Raw genomic sequence first — 21196 nt, forward strand, 5'->3', positions numbered from 1 at the left:
CAGTAAGAGGGTTATGCAGGAGATACAAAAGGCCCTCAACAGAACAAAATGAAATGGATCTGGCAGTGGATCTCCAGGAACCAGAGGGAGTTTTGTCACTGGTGTTAAGGGAGCAACATCGACTCCAATTAATAGAGCACTTCCCAGAATAATATCTTTGCTTTTACATTGGAAGTTGTGTGAAATTCATTGTTAATTTAGCTCTCATCTTCTTACAGCACATATTGCAATTTCTGCAGCTACAGGCTGCTTGAGCTTTGAGTGCAATCTACATTTAAGACCTTATTGCTACTATTAAATTATAGGATTCAATAAGCAGCTGAATTTACAGAGTCTCGAGAAAACCCAGTGAAAACAAACACAGACTTTAGCTTTATTCGGCATACATTTGCCCAATGTCTATGTGGATCACCTCTAATCTCATGCCTCTTTGTGGATAGCGTCATGGACATGCTAAACATCATACCAAATTAATTGTCTCTGCTTAAAAAAGTTAAGAGATCTTTTTCCCATCTGGAACAAACTGAAAAAAGACAACTTCATAACATAAAAGAATCTCACTTTTCAAAGCCTTCTTTTTATTCTTGTTTCTGAACTCTGATACTCCCTGTACTCCAGTAATCTAGACCCTTCTGCTGGCGCGTACGCTGTGTAGTTGCAGGTTGACTTTTTAGAGCCATTTTGAGCCAAGGCATACAATCTTAGCCAGTCAAACATTTTTAAGCCTGCGCAGTTACACAATGTGGGCAGGGACAACATAACCTATTGACAAACTGCGGCCTGGAGCAGTACTTTGCTTCGTGAAACTATGACCACACCTTTTTAAATAAGAGCAATGATTTACGTGAATGACCGTCTCTCATATTTGGCACTTCATGTCTGTACAGTATTCTGATATATAGTGGCACATGACACTACATGACATCTGCTTTCTACTAAACCTTTCCTGTAATAAGGATTGGATACAAAAATGGCCGAAGTGGTAATGAACTGTGTTAGTTAAAAATCATCAACAGCGTAAGATGACCAAAAAGGTAATACAATAATTCATGATTTTGTATACAGTTTCACTAACTGTTAAATGTGAAGTTGCAGCAGTGTGTTTATCAGCATGAACTATGCATAAAGTGAAACCAAACCTAGATGAGCTTGTTTACCAGCCCTGGAACAACAAAGCCTCATTTCCTATAGATTTGTGGCCTCAGCGTACTTACAATGGGCCCAGTTCATTCTCCCTGCCTCCCAATACTTTCTGCTCCTTTCTGCCAGTATTCCCAGATCTCCTCCTTGTCCCAGACTACTATCTGGGCAAGCAGGAGCATATTTTGTGCCTGGCTTTTAGGTAATGCTAATAACCTAGCAACTACGTGTGTGTGGAACCAGCGGCCAGCAGCTTAGACTAGGTAACTCCTGAATAAAGGTGAGGGCTCCATCTCTTTCAACAGGAACAGAAATTCTTTTAATGATTACTGGATTTCACAAAATTTACAAATATATTCTCATCTTTTAATGTCTAGCTTTAACTAGATTTGTTACAAAGCCAGCTCTCAGGTTCAATTGTTATTGGGAAGGCAGACAATGGAGTAATGCCTGCTCACAATGGAAAACTACTTTAAAATGCTGAGTTTACAACTGCGAGGGTACCATGGACTTGCCGTAAGAGTTCAGACTGCTCTCTGAAAGAGACAAAAGAAGGGACAGCTGGAAAAGGGGCATGGTTATAACCCATTTCTTGACTATTTGTAGTTACTGACAGTTGTTCCTATACCATAAGCTGCAACTGCAGTTCTTAGTAACTGGATTTTATTATTTCTACATCTTAGAAGAAAGGGCAAGATGTGAAAGGCTAGAACCAAACGACCCTCTTGCTGCTGCAGGTACAGCTCACTCAGATCCGCAGTGAGGCAGGCTTGCTCAATGATTTGAAAAAGTTTTAAGATATCCGCTGTTTATGTTTTCTTAGCTGCTCAGTAAATATGGATCTGTAGAAAATCCCAGTCGCGTTGGGGCATATAGCTTAGTACTATACATTTAGTGATGGGCAGTTCAAAAGAAAATGATGTTACACATTATTAATGTCACAAATGTAGTCAGTATTATGGCTACAAATTTTACCCTTGAAATATATTCTGTCAAAAACACCATCCATGCCTTGTAACATTTCCCTTTGCCAAGACAATACTGGGATGAGCTGTATATTACTGGATTGGCTTCAAAACCATCTGCAGGCAGAAATTATTTATAAGTGTCTGTTGTTCACAGCTAAAATAAAGTCTCCTGCTACAGGGTGTTCTGACACAGCAAAGTACTGGCATACAGCTCTCCTCAGCAGAACCACGACCTCCAAAACGACAGCACACAACTCTGTGCTTACCGTGAACCAGTAACACAGAAGTGTTTCCTTTCCTATGGTTTTATTGAAAGCTAAAAATAATACTTTGCACAGAAATACTTCCACTTAAACAAGCAGGACTACTTGTAAGCATCAATTCCATCAATTCCAATTACAAGGACTACTTGTAAGCATCCTTACATGGGTAAGGGCTGGGAAGGAAGGTCAGACACTGACTGATTGGTTACACCGTTGAACACTGGGGGTCTGGCCTAAGGCTTTAACATTTGTTTTACATCAGTGCAATCCCACTAAAACACAAATTTTCACATGATAAAAATCTAGGTAATGCCACAGTAAATCACACCGTTGAAAGCTAATTGTTAACACTTCACAGAATGGAAAAAAAATTTCCTGTTTTTCAGTAGAATAATAGTAAGTGCCTCCTTGTAACATCAGGTTACACACAGTTTTCACCATATACAGATAAAGGCCTGTCTTCTATTTTTAGTCCTGGCTGGCTTTTAGTTCACCAACAGTAAATTTTTCTCATCTCATGCCCCTAACTCCTTTCTCTGACAGGCCATGTGGCTGGAGAGCTCCAGGGCAGTGCCTTAGCCCAGAGAAGCTGACCAGCCTCAGCTGTGTTACAGCTAGATGGGTGCAAGAACTATCCTTAGTTCCTCCAGCAAATACTCACCAGGTTTCTCTGCTCAGCTGATGCATTTTGGCCTTGAACCGCAAAATGCCTGTTGTGCATTTGTAAAAGGTATCTCCCAGTATGCAGGTTTATTGTGTTTATACAATAGGGTGAAACAAACCACTTCCCTCTGTGCCTAAAGCATGACTTTGGCAATTTATTGACGCATTTCACCATCTCGTCCATGCTCCAACAAGGAAACTCATTATGAAGGTTATGTTTCCAAACAGTCCTACTGCTTTGCTGCAAGGACCTAACCTCTCAGGCAGGGCAGACTTAGTCTTCACTGCATTTCCTCAGGTCAGTGAGTTGACATATTCATGTGCTCAGAAAATTAGGACTCAATGCAAGACCCATTTCCTCTCATTTAACTCAAAACAGTAACTCAAAAAGAGTGAAGAAACCAAAACAGGGACACACAGTATGAACATAGTCTTCTACAGACTGTGAAAGATACCTAGAAACAGAAAGCTGTGAAAGATACCCAGACTTGGGTGGTTCTCCCAGTTCAGAAAAGAAACATCTCCCTGACTTCTGATATATACTCCATTCAAAGTATTCAAATACCTGATTTTGAAGTAATTTTAAGTTTTGCAGAAAAAAAAAACCCAACAGTACTATTACTTGAGTGAGAAGAATGCTAAGGTGATATTTTTTGATAAATAAATGCTTCTAGTATATAGCCAGTGGGAATCCTTTTGACTCTGGAACAAAAATATGTATAAAAACTTTAGCTATTAGATTTCCTTCTACTCATTTTTTCTGGGTAACCTGCACTACATAAAAAAATTGATTTGCTCAGTTCAGGACAGATGTCCCAGTTCAAGAAAGGATACCCATTCAGAAAGTAATTAACTCTTATTAACTTCATGCCTTTATTTATTAAATAAAGATAAATATAATAATGTATTTACATAATTTTCTGAAATAAACTATTGTCTCATCTTGCATTAATTTAACAGTTGCAGGACACACCATCTTACATTGCAAATCTGAACTGCAAACTGATAGATTGTCAGAAGTCCTATTTTCCTCCCAATAGCTATAAAAAGCTAGAGCAGAATTTCATTTTTGCTTTCATTTGCTAGCTGCCTTCCCCCCCCCCTTTTCACTCTATTTTTCATTCCTTTTTTCCTTTTAGACATCACCCCTCAAACCAAACTAATAATCTAACACTTACTTGCAAAAAGGGATTTAATTAAGGAGTGAATCCATGCTGAACATTCTGCAATGCACGCAAGTATGTGAACTGCAGTTTTGGAAACAGTTTGTTTACTGTAAACGAAACTTATGTTCTGTGAAATAACTCCTGCTGAAGATAATGAAAATTCCAAGTAGTCAGTACCTTGGGGAAAAAATTGCAGCACTTGGAATATTTTTAACTGATATACTAGTGAACATTCCTCTCTCAGATATAGTGTTACCATTTTTCCCTTTTTTCTTTTATTTCTTTACATATTGACATTATTTAAACACACATAGCTTTATTCAAGTAATCTTCAAGAATAACTTAGCAATTTTTTAAAACTGATTTTGTACTTCTTAGTGGCAGCACCTACATAATATCAATACAAAATTTTAAATTATACAGTTTCAACAGAGATACCTTCTCACATCTATGTTTCTAAACCACTTATTAAAGAGGGATAGCGTTACAAACAAATCCATCTGCTGTGATACCACTGTTCTCCACATTCATTACAAATAACGTAAGTCAACATTTGTTCATCTGGATTTGTGTTTCGCATCCAACCTGGAAGAAAGAGAGTTCCTCTGGCGATCATAGTGACAGTGCAGTTAAATTTTTCACAGCGCCTACACTTTATTTTGTTTGTCTGTGTGCCATTAATAACTTGTGGAAGCTGATGTTCCTGAACAGATGATTCTGTGTACAGAGCCCTGAGCTGTTTCAGTTCATCACTGGCCATTTCCATCACCGTCATCTCAGCAAAAGCCTTTGGACTCAATGCCCCTGAAAAAAGGTTATGTTTTAAGTGGCAATTTTTAGGGTTCTTCAGGTTAGAGATTTTGCTTCTGATGCAATTTTTATACTTTTTGTCATTTTTAGCATGAAGAGCAAAAATATGTTCTTCAATTTGTTTAGATAGCTCTAGCCATTTATCAGTTTCTTCTTTGTCTCTGGCAGAACCAGTCAAAGCTTTATAAAGAAGATCCGTACATTTACACCTCAGAGCTCTCATCGGATCCTGCTGCAGACTTGCTTCATTAACAAGAGGTTTAGAATCTTCATTATCAGCATGTTGTTCCTCAAATGAAGAAAGCTGATTCATGCTGCCTTCTATGTCGTTACGTACCACATTTTTAACAGTTTGCGATGGGACCAAAATTTTAGAACTAGTAGCATCTAATGCCTCCTGCTGACATGGTCCTTCAGACAGCGACTGCCCTTTAGGAACCACACCGAGATGTTCAATTTCCTCTTCCACATACACAGAAACTGACTTTTTAACTTGCATTGACTGACCACAGTTATTCTTGTAAAGTGCTTTCCACCTTGATAATAACTGCTTTGCTTTCTTTTTCAACTCTACTGAAGGGCAGCTCTTGAGTACTCTGTATACAGCCTTGGCAACTTCTGTTCCCTGAAGATAGTCTATAGTCATGTCAACATCTTCAAGTTCTTTAAGATGATCCTCAATATCTTGGAAATTGTTCTCAGACAGTAGCTTTTCAATACAATGGGCTCTGTGTACAATATTTTTCTGGTCAGATATTTTTAAACCTGAAAGTGAAAAAATATTTAGCATATTTATTGCAGTTATGACATTAATTAATTTTCTGTATATTCTCATAAGGTTTTCTTTTTATTTTATGTTATTTTACACGGTTTTATTTGTATACATCATTGGTTCTGCCAGCTTTTCCTTCAAATGGTGTACAGTAGAGTTAGTGGAGCAAATGCAAAATGCAGAGGACCCTGGGTCCTGGAAAAATGCAAGCGGGTGTGCTAGTCTAACTCATGCAAGGAAAATACTGGCGGAAAGGAGAGCCCACAGGGACTTCCGCTGGGATAGGGTTAACGATTTAAAAAGTAGGGTATAACACTAATTTTTAAGGAAAAGCAGAGTGTCTTGCCAAAAAACACACTAACAAAGACACTGCTAGCATAATAAAAATGTTTGTTGTACTTGGTTTTCTACGCATGCACACCACAACAGAAATTCACAGGGAGATTCTTAACTACCACAAGAAGGTAGGTAACTACACAACCACTCTGCTGTACGAGATTACAGGCAGACTTTGCAGTGTTTGCGCATTAGTAGACTCTAGTACCACTGGACTACCAAGAAGCAACGAGTTCTGAAATTCAGCATTTTTCACCAAAAGCACGAGATGATCACCCGTTGATGTTTGAAATCTAGACACTATTACCAAATGATACGCTTTCCAAAAAATAAAAAGGAGGCTTTATAGGCAACATATTCCCCCCTCCTCACACATACAGAGAAACAATAAAAATATTAGTAGGGTTTTTACAGTACTGGTATCAACAAATTGAATTTAGTAAGGATGCTGTTTTCAGAAAATCAGTTTGTTTTTCTATCACAGAAATTTAAAGTCTATTAAAAACCATGTCTGGGACCTTCTGCTATAACAGGTATTTGAATAACATAATGATCTCACACTGTTGAATACATTCTGGAATTGCTTCCCCATAACCTCCAATGGCAGATTTGTAAGTAAACACTGCACTAATTTAATCTGAAAGTTGCAATGACATGGAAGTTTACTACAAGACTCCAAACCCAGGGAGATAATTGCTGTCATCTTTCCAGAATGCATATGCAAAATAACCCTCCTTGGGAAAACTGACTTATGTCTCAACTTTTGGGAACCTATATATAAACTTCTTTTTCCATTTTTCACAGTTTTCAAGCATCTGACTACAAATGAACTCAGTACAAGTTGCAATAATACAGAATAATAGAAAAATCAAAGCGGGTCCAAAAACTCCACATTGTAAGGTGCTTTTTTGGTTGCTGGTTTTTGGAGGTTGTGTGTTTGGTTGGTTTTTGTTTTTTTAAAATCAGTCATTCCTGCAACTATACCCTAACTTACCAAGATTTTTTGACAAATCCTTATAATAAATGCTGAGATGTTTGGCTATCTGTGGTTTTATTTTTAATAAAATCTGCAAGTTTCCACTTGGTTTCTCATAGCAAACCCTTTAGTTAAAATTAAATACATAGGTTTGGCATTGGAAGACTAATTTGGAGTCGGGAGCAATGTGTAGCACAGCTATGTTTTTCACAAATTTGTTTGGTTTTGCCACTGTCATGTATATGTTGTAGCCTGTATAATGGAGAAACATTGATACATGCAGAAATTAGATATATGCATTAAGAATGACCCATAAACCATACAAAGTTAGAAAGTTTAGAAAACTTGCACACTCACATTGTTTTAGTTAATAATAACTTCTACAGCAGACAGGTGAGATACCTGTGAATTGTTTGGGTTTTTTTTCATTTCAGACTTTTTCCTCAAGCCCTTGTTACTTCAAAAGAATAAAATTAACCAGCTAATGTGGGCATGGTATCTGACCCAAAACCACTAACCTAAATGACTTTTTCAAGCACCCGGTGGAGATGTCAGAGTCAGGCCTTTTGAGGGACTTTTATATGTCACCATAACTTGATATTGGGGATTTCCTCAATTACTAAACAGTAAGTAGCAGAACACATTTTATTGGGAACTGCAAAGTGAAGGTTTAGGGCTACTCTGCAGCAAGTTTATGTAAGTGAGCCTGACATAACTCAGTGCATCTTAAGCCCAAAACGCCATTGTGGTTCCTACATGACCCTCAACCTTTCACTTGCTATGCAAGAGATCATGTTATATCTCTTTGAAAAGTTTCTCTTTATAGCTGCTAACAGACAAGCAAGCCGGACTAGTAAACTTTTAACGGAGGTCCCCACTGCTGCCCTTTCCCTTGCTAGCTCTGCCATCATATTACAGTTTGATTATCAAGGCAGGGCAGCTCAAAAATAGTGACACCTGCAAAACAATTTCAAAACTGCAACATCTACAAACTCCTAATTGCTGTTTTTGGAAATTCTTAAAAGTTAGACACATCCCTCTATATCCTAAAAAGTACCTATTTTCTTACAGCCGTAGCATTATTAAAGCATGCTCCCATATACTCTGACACATTAAATGAAAAGAAAAAGGGGATTTCAGAATGCAGTCTCATGGCTTGAATAAGATTTCCTTGTGATTCCTTTTTATCAAGCCCTTTGACTAAAGAATGCTCAGTGCAATGCAATGTGCAAATTTACACACAAAAAGAGTTAATACTACTAACATTATTCTCCTGTTTGCTGAAAAGGAGAATTAAATGTAGAATGCAGAATTGAATGGCGTGTTATGAGTGTTGTGTTCCTCTTTTCTTGTGAGTTATTATTCTAAATTTGTGCATGAAACCAGTATTTTTTCTGAAGTTGCATATATCCTGATTCTACTCTAGACAAAGTCATCTGCCTCATAGAGATTGACACAAGGCTAGACACACATGTCCATGTTTAAAGGAACTCATAAGCAGATTTCTTGCACCATCACTGTTTCCATGATGAAATCGCCTGAGAATGGGGGGAGAGGAAGGACAAGTGATACAGCTGGGTAATTTGCATGCTCTGATGCCTTCTATGACCACCATCCCAGCTAACTTGTTTCCTGCATGACAGAAGTAAGTTCAAACTTTAGGTAGGGCCTCAGAGCTCCACAAAAGAAAAGGACAGAGAAAGAGAGAGCGTAAACCTTCATCTGTTTCTATAATCCTAAACCACTGACCAATCTGACCTCCACAGTGAATGACCTCTGCATTCACTTAACCTGTATTTAAACAGCTCATTCTTGTCTGACATTTCGAAGACCTGCAAAACCTCAATAATGGCCACTACAGAAACTGATTTACTACTCAAGAAGTTTCAGAATCAGAGAAACAGGATGCATTTTTCAAATACTTAAGTTGAACTCTATCATCATACTGAAAAGCACGTATAATTGCATCCTTGCTCATCTGTTCTGCTGCAGGAACATGCAGAGGCTGTGAGAGTGGAAAGAGGTATTTTCTTATGTAGGGCAGCCATCACTACAGCGGGACAGTTCCCTGTCTCCTGAACACTAAGTAGCTGACATTAGAAAATGATGATCTGCTGGCGTTTACTTTTTTTCATGCAATCTAGGGCAGAGTTGGTGACACAGTTATATGGTCAGCCAGTATGACTGCCCTATGCCTTAGAATCAGTTCTGCTCCTTCCAACATACTCCACTTCAAACGTCATTTTCTTCAGTGCTTGTAACTATCTGTGTATGTATTGTATTATGCTACACATACCATAAAATATACTTACCCAAATGAAAGATGACTTCGTGAATTCCCAATATTTAGTACACAGGACTATGGACATGCAAAGAAATTACTACACACAAAGTGCCTGTTGATAATTTGCCCATGCATATACTTTTACCCTGCAACAAAGGTGAGGTATTTTGATCTTTCGTTGAGGACTATGCTTCACAGAAGTTTTCCTCTCTAATATTGCAGGGTGAGGATCTGTACGTAAGAAATGGTGCATAAAGGCCATGGATATCATCTGCTTTATGGTAGTGCTTCTTGCTCATGGTTATCCACCTGACCCTAGGCAGCGCCCAGGGCGGCAAGGTGAAGACATGCCCGTTTCTGTGGCCAATCTCACACAAGAGAATTATATGGCTGAAAAAGACTTCTTTGGCTCCACAACTACGAGTCGGCATTGGCAGCTGAGGTGGCTAACACAAAGCCTCTGAGGGGAGCTGGAGCTCACGCGTTGGCATCTGCAGCGAGAAGGAAGCCATCCTGCCACGCACTCACAGTGAATTACTTTACACTTACCAGACACCTACAGCTGCTGAGAAGGAGCTGACATATGCTAACTCATCACCCCACACTACGATGCTTTTTTTCTAATAGGCAGATCTAAGACAACCTGTTTTGTTTTTTTTTTTTAACCCTCTACCAGATATATAAAAGGCTGGTTTAGACTGGATTAAATGCAGTATATATGTTCTACCTTAGGACTTTTTTCACACGTGTGCTAAGGCAATAAATTAAATTATTAGAAATTTTAAGATCTTCTTAGTCATGCATTGACTTTTTCAAGTTTATGCAACATTAAATTCAAGTACATAAATGTTATGGCAGCAGTTAAATAAGCAAACTGAAAACAGAATATGGACATCAAAACATGAATAATTATTTTAAAATAATTTTGGAAATTCAACCACCTAACAGACTACTCACATTTAAGTCAAAACAATCACTTCTAGGGGAATGCTTTCCTCAACATGTACAACATATAGCAAAGAGGTAAGACTGAATGACTCCCTTCAAACTTATTAAGCAAAGCTAGGTAAAAGTAACAGAAAAAATAAGTCATCAAAAATACATCACAAGAACAGAACCAAATCCATAATTAATTACTTCATTGGAGTGGGATATTCACTGGTAACTGGCAGAAGCACAAGAAACAGCCAGCAGAGAAACCAGTAAATAAAGCTAATAAACATGTCTATCAGTGACAACAGAGAGCTTTCCCTGGGGAAAGCATTCTTGGAATGCCACTGGCTTTGTTGTGTACCTAGTTTGCAAAGGATTTTAAGGTCCTTCAGGATGAAAAGTAATACATACATCTGAAATACTACGCTAACTACTCAATCATAAATTTCATCTCAGCTTCCAAATTAAAAGGCAGCGTGGTGGAAAAAAAAAAAAAAGTTTTTTTGTGCATTTGTTGCCCTGTTAAGTCAAGCAATTCGTAGCATTTCATATTAAGTCTGGATGTCAAGAACCTCTTCTGCTTCTCTAATCAAGGCACAACATGATTTCCTCAGACAACTGTAGAAAACATGTTTTTCATGTTCTTATAGGGAGAAACAAGAAATTATTGATGCAGTGGTAATACTGGAGTGTATTTTCTAGCCAAAGTTCACTGGGAACCTAAGTATAGCAAGCTTGAGTTCTTTCGTGCTGAGAATCCTGGTCCTTGAACTCCAATGTTTCTGCTGTAAATCAGGGTTTTGCTGTTTGTGGAATGATGGCAAGACAGCTGACAGATCTCTGACTGCTCGCTGACAAGGGATTTTTGAGTTTTCTGCTGTGTCAGAGAAGCAAAATCATTGATTGAAATAAGCGTTATTTAAACAAAAATTGGAGAAATCAGAGTTTAAAACAACTCTAGGTAGTCTATAATATTTATCATTCTCTCTAGTTCTCAGGTGACAAAAGTGAGGCTTACAGGGTGAAATAACCTGCTCAAGCTGGTTCAGTAGGTCAGATGCAGAACAAAGACCACAATCATAACCCTTTAACCCACAGCTCTACTTCTCTGATAACCATACAGTCCTAAGCAGCTGTTCATAATGTTCAACATGGCGGGGGGGGGGGGGGGGAATAGAACAAAGAGGAAGTTGGGGGAAGCCTCAAAACTTTCTCAAGAGAAAGCAAGTGTTTCACAGAAACCAAGCTGCAATTCCAAATGGGAAATTATTTTACCACTTGAGGGAGCTGTAGCATAGCAAACCCACGGAGCCTTGTGAAATGTGCATAATGAGAAACCCCAACCTCTTAAGAAAAAAGATAAAACTATTTCCCTGTGACCTTTAGGAGACTTCACATTTTTAGGGCACCTGTTTGCCTGAATTTGGCAAAAACCCCCTGTAAGTCCAAAGGTGCTGAGATACAGACAGGAGGGAAAGGATGCGTCCCTTATCCAGTCACTGTCCTGTACATTGCTCTTTCATTCAACATTTTTTAAATTTGGAATTCAATCACATTTCTACCTGATTTAATGCTATTTGGCAAATGCTGCTGAACAAATATTTGTAAAATTAACTGAATTGTAGTCAGTCAGCACTGTTCTGCTGTCTTCCTTGTTCCAAGAGGTAAGAAATCCAAGAAAAAGGATTTTTTTTCTTAAGTTATTAAATGAATCATGCATTTTTGTTATTGTAGAGATGCAAGAACAAAAGTACAAATGATAGCATCACAGTTTTGTGCAGTACAAAATAAAAATCCTCATCCCTCCTACAGCTACACAAGGGATTTCCATCCTGCTTAACTTTTAGCAATGCATGAAAACATCTGTTTGAATTCCAAGTGTCTATTGAAGGTTACAAGGTAGAGATTGACTTGTATTTACAATGAGACTCTGTAATGCTGTGCTGATGAGGTACTTTCTTGCCAAATCATTAGAAGCTCTCACACTGACTACATGGTATAATGAGTCACTTGAGTATACAAGAATAAATGATGGTGATCAATAGAAATCTTGACAGTCAAGTTTGCTGCTAAGGAAAAAAAGATCAGGCTACCTCAGGTTTAAAATATGGTCATCCTGTAATAATACCAAGTTGAATCAGGACTTTTTTAAACAGTAAAATGACTAAGCAGGAGAAAACAAACAAACAAAAAACCCCAGCCTGAGACATTTGGTGCTAACTGCAAAGCCTGGGAAAAACGGTGCCCCTCCCCAAATCATTTGGGGTAAATGCCTCGTCTCTGCTATACGCCTTATCTGGTGCAAAGCCATAGTCTACTTTGCCTTAGTACAGCTAACTCCCACTGATAAACCAAGACAAACTCAGAATGCATCCAAGCAAGCCTTGGAAGGGTAGAGATGGCTGAACACCAGTCCTCTTCTCCTTCATCCCAACCTCAGATGTAGACAATTTTTTTTCTCCAAGGAATTCTATGTAATCAGAATAAAATCCAGACCACAGCCAAGATAAAGACCAGAAGAAGCCAAGTACTCCTAACGGTGTAATAAATGTTCTGCCAAGAATGTGGTTAATGCTATAGCAGAGATGGTGCATAGCACAGTCCTGGAAACACCAGATTTCTTGCTTTGGGCAACCTAAATTCCATATAAACAATGAAAATGATCAAATGCTATTTTGAACTCAGAGCCTAAGAGGAAACCAGAGAGTTCTCACACCCAGCCTCCAGAACCCAAAACATTCCTTCATCCTGTCTACAGTGGGAGAGCGGTCACCAAAGATGTCACCAATAAATCATTTTTCAGGGCTTTTATTTCATCTTGGCAAAAATCAGAGCTCTTCCTGCCTCTCAGCAGGACTGCCTCCCACCCCTAAAAATTTCTGAACTATACAGAATAGCCATATGAATAAATCTAAGTGAATACAATAACAACTGAGACAATACAATGGTACTATTGCCAGATGTCCATGACCACTGACACCTCACTGACCAAGAGAGTCACTTCTCAGTCAAAGATCCACAAGCAGTGGAGTACATAAGCTCAGGATTACTGCAAAACCATTCCCCAAAAATCTCTACTTCACTTGTGGAATGCCATCACTGTAGTGCCGGAGGCAAAATGCATCTTTTATTCTGCACACAACAGAACAGAGCCACAGTGAGCAAGAAAAGGTAAATTAAGTAAGAATACTACGTAAAACATTGTTTCAAGAAATTTTCCAGGATAACATCTGGTGAAAGAGTATGTGCATAATGAAACGTAGTATGATAGAGCAATAGCTTTGTTCTGCATCTTTTATATCAGTGACTGCTTGAACTACAGCACTCTTAACTAATCTGGAGCTATACTGTCTCTACCCTGTGTTTCTCTCACTGGAACCCTTCTCCCACAGGTTTCTTCCCGAGAGAGGGAGTTTGCAGGGGAGAGAGGGCAGAGTACATTGCATTCATGTGAGGATGCACACAGCTGCATCCTTTACAGGCAAATTTTTAATCCCAATTTGGAGTTGCTTCTCCTAGAACTCCCATTTTTAATTAAAATAGAATTCTTATTTCCTTTAAAAAAATCAATAGACTGCATAATTGTGCTGGTTTTGGCTGAGATAGAGTAAATTTTCTTAATAGTAGCTAGTATGGGGCTATGTTTTGAATTTGTGCTGAAACCAGTGTTGATAACACAGGGATGTTTTTGTTATTGCTGAGCAGTGCTGACACAGAGTCAAGGCCCCTTCTGCCTCTCACCCCACCCCACCAGCAAGTAGGCTGGGGGTGCACAAGAAGCTGGGAGGGGACACAGCTGGCACACCTGACCCCAACTGACCACAGGGATATTCCATACCATATGATGTCATGCTCAGCATTTAAAGCTGGGGGAAGAAGGAGGAAGGGGGAGATGTTTGGAGTGACGGCGTTTGTCTTCCCAAGTAACTGTTTCGCGTGATGGAGCCCTGCTTTCCTGGAGATGGCTGAACACCTGCCTGCCGATGGGAAGCAGTGAATTATTTCCTTGTTTTGCTTTGCTTGTGTGCGTGGCTTTTGCTTTCCCTATTAAACTGTCTTTATCTCAACCCACAAGATTTCTGACTCCTACCCTCCTGCTTCTCTTCCCCCATCCTATTGTGGGGGGAGTGAGCGAGCGGCCATGTGGTGCTTAGTTGCTGGCTGGGGTTAAACCACGACAATAATGAAGTTACCAAGCCTCAGGGATCAACCCCAAAGTAGAGTTGTCAGCACATTTTTCTAATAAGATCAAACAAACATGCATGGATTTAATGAGACAGGAAAAGCTGTTGCCCTTACCAGACTGCTTAGCCACTGGCTTTGTTTGACCTCAGTATATAAGCTGGAGCTCAGGAAAAGACTCAAAATATTACAGCTACACCAGACAAATAACACCTCTGACTTGTCTCATGGCAAAAAGTAGCTGAGAAAATTCTTTACGAATTGAACAGCTACAGCTGTTTTGAGTTCTAGGAGCTCCAGCTGCTGTGACAGTGGACACACACATCCCAGCGGAGATGCTACCTCGCTAACAGTTCAATAATCTAGTTAAGAATTAAACTGATTCTCACTGGAAGATATTTTAGCTTTTCCTGTATCTTGTCTGCCTTACCCATGCGAATTTTTCTACTGAACTGACTGGTTATTGGAGTTAGACAAACACCTTAAACCCTGAAAAGGTTACAAGTAATGCATTACTCCACTGATTTGAAATCTTTATTTCTATTGATACGGTTGATGTTTTTAATAAAATACTTCCAAGGAGTTAAAAAAAACGATAGAATTTAGTTTTAACAAGTTACAGATTGCAAGTAGCAAGTGGAGGTACTAGCTAATCTCTTCCACAACAGGATACCTATACAGATTCACAATACCTTCTAATACACTATGATTCAATGGGGCAATAATAAAATGTATATATAGTTCAGAGAGATTTGTCATTAACATTTTGTCATTTGAAATTATGTATAAATAACATGTGCTTCTCTTTGCTTTAAAATTTGCACCATTTCAAATAAAGAAACACTTACATGGTTTCTCTAATCTACAACCAGATGATTTTTCAGTATTAACTAACTTTATTGAAAATCATGCTTTCAAGTTTGGGCACAAGGTCACACAAATTTTCCATGGGACTCTCTGGTTTTTCTAATTTTTACGACGAAGCCTTATCAAAGCTGGCAGAGGAATACCTTTTCTCTCAGCCACTTTCCACTACTTGCCAGTATGAGGTACTAGCTGGAGCTTCCAGCAGGTCAAAAGTCAGGCTTTTGACATGTGGGGTAAATTTTCAAAACATGAACTACCATTTTGGCTGCAAGTGACAAATACACATAGGAAAAGAAGAGTGTTGAATGAAATTTAAGCAGATGACTCAGATAAGAATTAATGCTACCTAGCTATGGTAGGGACACGGATTGTGATGTATGTATTTTGCACTAATTAAGCTGACCTGCTAGAGTGAAGTTTATCAAGGGATTCAGGCTTTTGGGGGGCTGCACACAATTTTTCACAAATCATACAATAATTTTTGTGATTATAAATTAACAGGGTCTCTTGCAGGAGAGTACAGCTTATCATCTGCACAAAAAACCCAAGCTTGCTAGAAGTACATTTGGCATCTTCCCATCATGCCTCTGTCATGAAGAGCAAAGCTTAACCTGGGACAAGTAGAAAATGCTAATACCATTCCCGTAACATCACTTACCTTAGTACCCAATCAAAACTTCACTGTGTGAAATTACTTTATTTGCACTTTGTGAAACGACTGCTTCATTTCCTAACATTCATGTTTTTCCAACAGTAACAGATTTTAAAACAAAAATAAATTATTATTATTGTTAAATTTGACTGACAATATGAAGAATATTTCACTATTTTCCCACAGCAAGAGGATGCTATGCTGAGGAACATTATTCCTCACTCAAGAAACATACCAGGCTATACCAATGTGATTTAAGCAGCTTAGTGTCATTGTTTACTAATTAACTACTTTAATTCAATACAGTTTAGTCTCCTAAACTGTTCATCTGGATGGATGCAAATTATCATATTCATAATTCCAATCACTTAGGACAACAAACCAGTGAAATAATTTCAGCAAGGCTGTGATGTCTTCCAAGGGGAAGCTAGTTTCTTCAACATACATTAACTGTATTGCCTTATACAGGTAATGCTAACAGTTCCAGTTCATGAAGCACACTCTCTCTCTCTCCGCCATTGTGATTGTATCAGACATCTGGACTGCTCCCTCTACTCAGTGTCTGTGCACAAGAAGCATTCATAACACTGTCCTCCACACACTGGGAAATCATAATTCAAAATCCTCAATACACTGAGATTGGCTTATACACTATAATGCCTTTAGAAGTAAAAAACTTGGAGCTGTTCTGCATTTCTTTTCAGGCTGTAAGCCTGTAGTATTCCCATCTTTCCTTCACAGACAAAATGATTAGTTTACTTTTTTGAAAAAGAAAGGTTACACTATCACATACAACATGGCTCCAAGGACCAGTACTTGAAGAAATCAGAGTTTTGAGCATTCTACTGTAACTGTAGAAGACTGACAATACTTTCCCTGTTCACCTATAAGGATGATAATGATGTTACCTCTCATATTCCTGCTTGGTATGAGAGCTTTTCTCCACTATTTTCTAGCTTCCTTTTGAATTTGTTGTTCATTTACCTAGGTACAATTAATTGGGTGGGGTTTTTTAAACTTACTGAAGAACTTGTGAGCTGCAGGTCTAAAATTGGCTTTTAAGTGACAGATCTCATCTAACATTCTTGCACGTCCACTTGTTTTTCAGTCTCCATAAATACTGTTTATATCCTCTTGCAGATGTACTGATTTGAAACCTGGGCGGCCTCAATCTAAACAAAGCTTTCCTAAGGTGGATCTCATATCCTCCTTCAGTAAGCACTGGCACAGAAGTCCAACAAAACAGACTGGCTGGCAGATAGGAGTGTAAATCAACACGTAAAAATGTACTTAAGATATATCTATTCAAAATACATTTGTTCACATAATACTTAAGAAACAAATATGAGTCATTTTGGAAAGGAACAAGCAATTCTTTCTCTTGAATACATTTCCTTGACAAAATAGCTTTAAAGATTATTCTTATTTATGTAGAACTAGCAAAGACTTCAATTCTATAACACTACAAGAAAAAGTAGACGTTCAGTCTGCAATGTCTTTTTATGGCAAATTGTCCTGACAAATTAATACAAAAATGGAACATGTAAGTAATAAAAACATGTTTTATGAACTTTTGTGAGTTTTTTATCATTTCTCAGATGAACACAGACTTTTTACTGCTGTAACGCTCAATTTCTAGTTAAGCCTCAGCTCAATACTATTTCTATTTGTCATTCCATTGGCAGGGACATACTTACATGAGATAGTGCTTTATCATTCTTCTACAGGTTTTCCACTGAAAAATGATATAACTTTTTCCCTTTAAAAATAAATCCTTTGTATGCAGAAGAGCACATATGTTCCTGACCCCTCTACAAAGAAAGTGAATGATATAATCAGAGGATATTTGTAAGATATTATTAGTGTCTGCTAAAATTCCTTCTCCTAAAACATGAATACTTAAATATGAAAGCATCTATGAAAACATCTAAACATTTGAGAGTCTTGATCAAGACATCTGATGTACTGGCTGAAATAAGATGTGAAATACACTTGAAATGAAATGGATTTTTATATATTTAATTATTAAAAACAATACTACATTGAAAAGTGTGAACTCTCTAATTCCTTTCTGTATTTATGCCAGCATCTGACTTATCTCAAGACATCAATGCTGCATGGAGACCAATATAATAAGTACCTAAAAAATTCCCATAATACTACCATCACAGATATCCATCCTGCAATTTTCAAGGTCAGCCTCTTCTGTGAGTGGGAATTACAGTCGCTTATGATATAAATCAGTAGGGTAATTACAACAGCTGGGAGGAGCCCAGCCGCATGTATTTGTCTGAAAGTAGTTGACTGTGGAAGCCAGCCAGAGATGACATCTTGTCTGGAGGAGGTTTGGAGTTCACAACGCCAGCAGCTGACCAACACCACTGTAACCTGCATCTCAAGACACCGGGCCAAGAAACTAGGTGGAGATCAGCTTGCAAACACTCCCATAAAATAGATGCGCCAGCTCACACACCAACTGTGCTCCAAAATGCCACTCAGTAATGCCATGGGTACACTAATTCCGTGGTTTTTCTCCAAATCCTTCACGAAAACCTCCCAGGTCTGTTCCCCCTACGCATCCTCAGACTCATCTAGCTTAAGTTTGATCCACTGCTGTACTGCTTAGGGGCGAAATGTCGCCCCTCCTCAGACTCCTGGCACACCCAAGGCAGAAGGAGAGGCAAGCACGGACCTACCTACCAACGCCCCCCGCTCCTCAGGGAGCTGCTACCGCTGCACCCCTTTGGCCCAGGGGAAGCCCTTTGGCCCCCGAGGCCAGAGCCGGGACTAGCACCGTGCGAACGGGAAAACCGGACCGGGGGAGAAGCGGGGCGACTCCCGGGGGTCGAGGCGAGGCGCCATTTCATGGCGCTGCGGGGAACCCCCGCACCGCTCGCTCCCGCCGCCCTTCCGCACCTCTCCCCCAGCGCTAGGGCACGGGGAAGCGTCTCTTCGGCATCACCGAGGAAGGGGGGGCTGCACGCCTCACTCCCGCTGCCCCTGGTGAAACACACAGCGCTACTACCACCCCCCGTACCCCGGCAGCGGGGACAACGCCGTTACCTCCGCAGCGGGCCTCAACATGGCGCCTCCCTCCCTCTTCCTGCTCCGCGCCGGGCCGCGCCGCCGCCATCTCTGCGAGCGGGCGGGCCGGACTGCGGGGGCGAGCGGCTGCGCGCTGGCCTCGGCCCGCTGCTGCCCGTCAGCGCCGGCGGAGCGCCCTGGTGCGGGAGCCGGGCCTGAGGCGAACACTCGCCTTAGAGCATGGGGAGCCCCGCTTGCTCCCGCAGTGGGCGGGAGCTGCTCCCGGGCTGAGAAGCCACGTCCCGTTGTTAGACGGCCATGGGGGTGGCGGGGGACCCAAACACACGTACTCAGTGTGAGCTCCTGTGCTGTCCCCCAGGGCTTCTGCAGGGCTGAAAGCACCCGGGGGAAAGCAACAGCCATGGAAATAACTTGCTCTCCTGAGCAGCCTGAGGCGTGAAGGCACAGCTTCTGCTGAGGCTGCCACCACGTTTTGGGCATTGCTCCGTTCTGGTATCTGACACAGCCATGGGGTGAAAGGAGCACCAGGATGCTGCCCTGGCACCCCTGTGCTGGGCACTGCCTTCCCCCGGTGCCCGGCTGCATGGCGGTGGGAACCCGGCCATGCTGACGGAGCGGGAGCTGGACGCAGGCCTGGACGCAAGCCAGCGTGGCTTTGGGAGCGCTCTGGTTGGGAAAGCTGGAAGAGCTCTTGGGCTCCCCTCAGCCCGGAGATGAATGAAAAAGTAGATGATATTCACGTGATTTTAAACTTTAACCTCAGTCATGACGTAGTCCTCGAGCAAACACAGCTTGGGAAAGACAGCGTGACACACCAAGTGGGGTAAATGAGTATCACACCTAAGGCTAACGGAGAACAGAAAAAAACATTGTAAAACTTCTCATTTTCAACATTATACTGCATTACTTTTGGTATAACCAACTAATCTTTTGGATGACGAACAGAGCTATTGGTATAACAAGGTTAAACAAAATAAATATTATAAAACTTACTCCATGGGGTAACAGCTTTTGGATATAATGAAGTGTGCTGGACATATCAGATTATGCAGTAAACACCTAAAAGTTCATGTATTTTAGTTAAAGGTATTTGTCATTGCCTTTATTGCAGTGCTTTCCTCCTTCATATATGTTTTACATAGCCATTCAAAATGATTTTGTAAAAGATTAATACTTCTAGAACTTCGGCTCTACAGCAACTGTACAGGTGCATGCTGGGGTTTATTCTCAATTACAGTAAAAAGTCGGTGTGATTTTTAATACGTGGTTTTATTCACTAATGAGGCCTATGTTGCCCTCTGCTGACAGTAAACTGAACTTACCTACCTGACCTTGCCAAATATATTTCAGCATGAATATCATGTATTGCAGACACACCTCTTTTTCCCTATTTTCACATAATAAGCATCACCAGTACTAATCACAAAGAAAAAAAAAAGCCTTGCATTGTTGTATAGGATGTAAAAAAATCACATAAGCAATTTATTAAATTATTGTAATGAACCAGTAATCAGTGGTCGTTATTGAGTCGTATCAAACCTTTCCTTGCTCGTGCTGCAGTGGTTGCATTATACGCCGATAACTGAAGAACCCTAAATGACTGCTAATGCTGTTTAATACTTAACTCGCAATGTATTTGTGCCAAAGTCACGAATTCATCAGTGATTGAACGCGTGGTGCAATGGTTAGCCCTGGCTAGCTGGAGGCCACAGTTGAGATCAGGCTTCCTTTTTGCCTTGTCTTTGTGGCTCACATAGCAACAAAGTGTGGGACAAAAGCTATCCCAAAGAGTCCGTAGTTTTATGAAAAAAGAGATGAAGAATTTGAAGCAGATGACATGACTGTCCAGATATTGGCACAATAAAATAGTAACAGAACAGGAACGCAGTCCAAGCCTTCCAGGTCCAAATGTGGCATGGCATCCAATGGCCTATCTTACATATTTTTAAGTATTTTTGCAGCGTACTTATGTCATGAGCTCAGCAGCAGCTATCATTGCAATATTCAAGAGTTCGCAGTTTAGTTTCAGTTTGGGGCTCCCAGGATAAGGCTCTTGAATGCTAGTTTTCTTTAACCTTGTTAAAGATTGTCTGTATGATTGTGAGCGCGGTACGCGTAGGATTCCTTATATCCTCAGCT

At 40.0% G+C, this 21196-nt stretch overlaps 2 protein-coding genes across 5 annotated transcripts in view; both read right to left on the minus strand.

The window, feature by feature from the left end:
- The window catches only part of RAB9A (RAB9A, member RAS oncogene family), a 32639-nt gene extending 13423 nt beyond the window's left edge, over positions 1 to 19216 (minus strand). Inside the window, exon 1 of one of the 2 annotated variants that reach the window (XM_075522216.1) lies at positions 19076 to 19216. The gene's annotated coding sequence lies outside the window, so the exon portion shown is untranslated. The remainder of the gene's footprint in view (positions 1 to 19075) is intronic. The other variant, XM_075522234.1, reaches the window with a different exon arrangement.
- TCEANC (transcription elongation factor A N-terminal and central domain containing) lies at positions 2538 to 19206 on the minus strand. 3 transcript variants are annotated; one of them, XM_075522169.1, is made up of 2 exons: positions 19076 to 19206; positions 2538 to 5775 (listed from the first exon to the last, which is right to left on the minus strand). In XM_075522169.1, the coding sequence occupies exons 1-2, from the start codon at positions 19143 to 19145 to the stop codon at positions 4685 to 4687; spliced, it is 1161 nt and encodes a 386-aa protein (XP_075378284.1). In that variant the 5' UTR covers positions 19146 to 19206; the 3' UTR covers positions 2538 to 4684. The 3 variants fall into 3 exon arrangements, with proteins under 3 accessions (XP_075378284.1, XP_075378291.1, XP_075378299.1); XM_075522176.1 differs by having other exon boundaries at positions 19050 to 19162; XM_075522184.1 differs by lacking the exon at positions 19076 to 19206 and adding an exon at positions 17710 to 17825.
- Positions 19217 to 21196: the final 1980 nt, after the last annotated feature.

The sequence above is a fragment of the Mycteria americana genome, chromosome 1 (genome assembly GCF_035582795.1).
Source record: "Mycteria americana isolate JAX WOST 10 ecotype Jacksonville Zoo and Gardens chromosome 1, USCA_MyAme_1.0, whole genome shotgun sequence".
NCBI classification, from domain to species: domain Eukaryota; kingdom Metazoa; phylum Chordata; class Aves; order Ciconiiformes; family Ciconiidae; genus Mycteria; species Mycteria americana.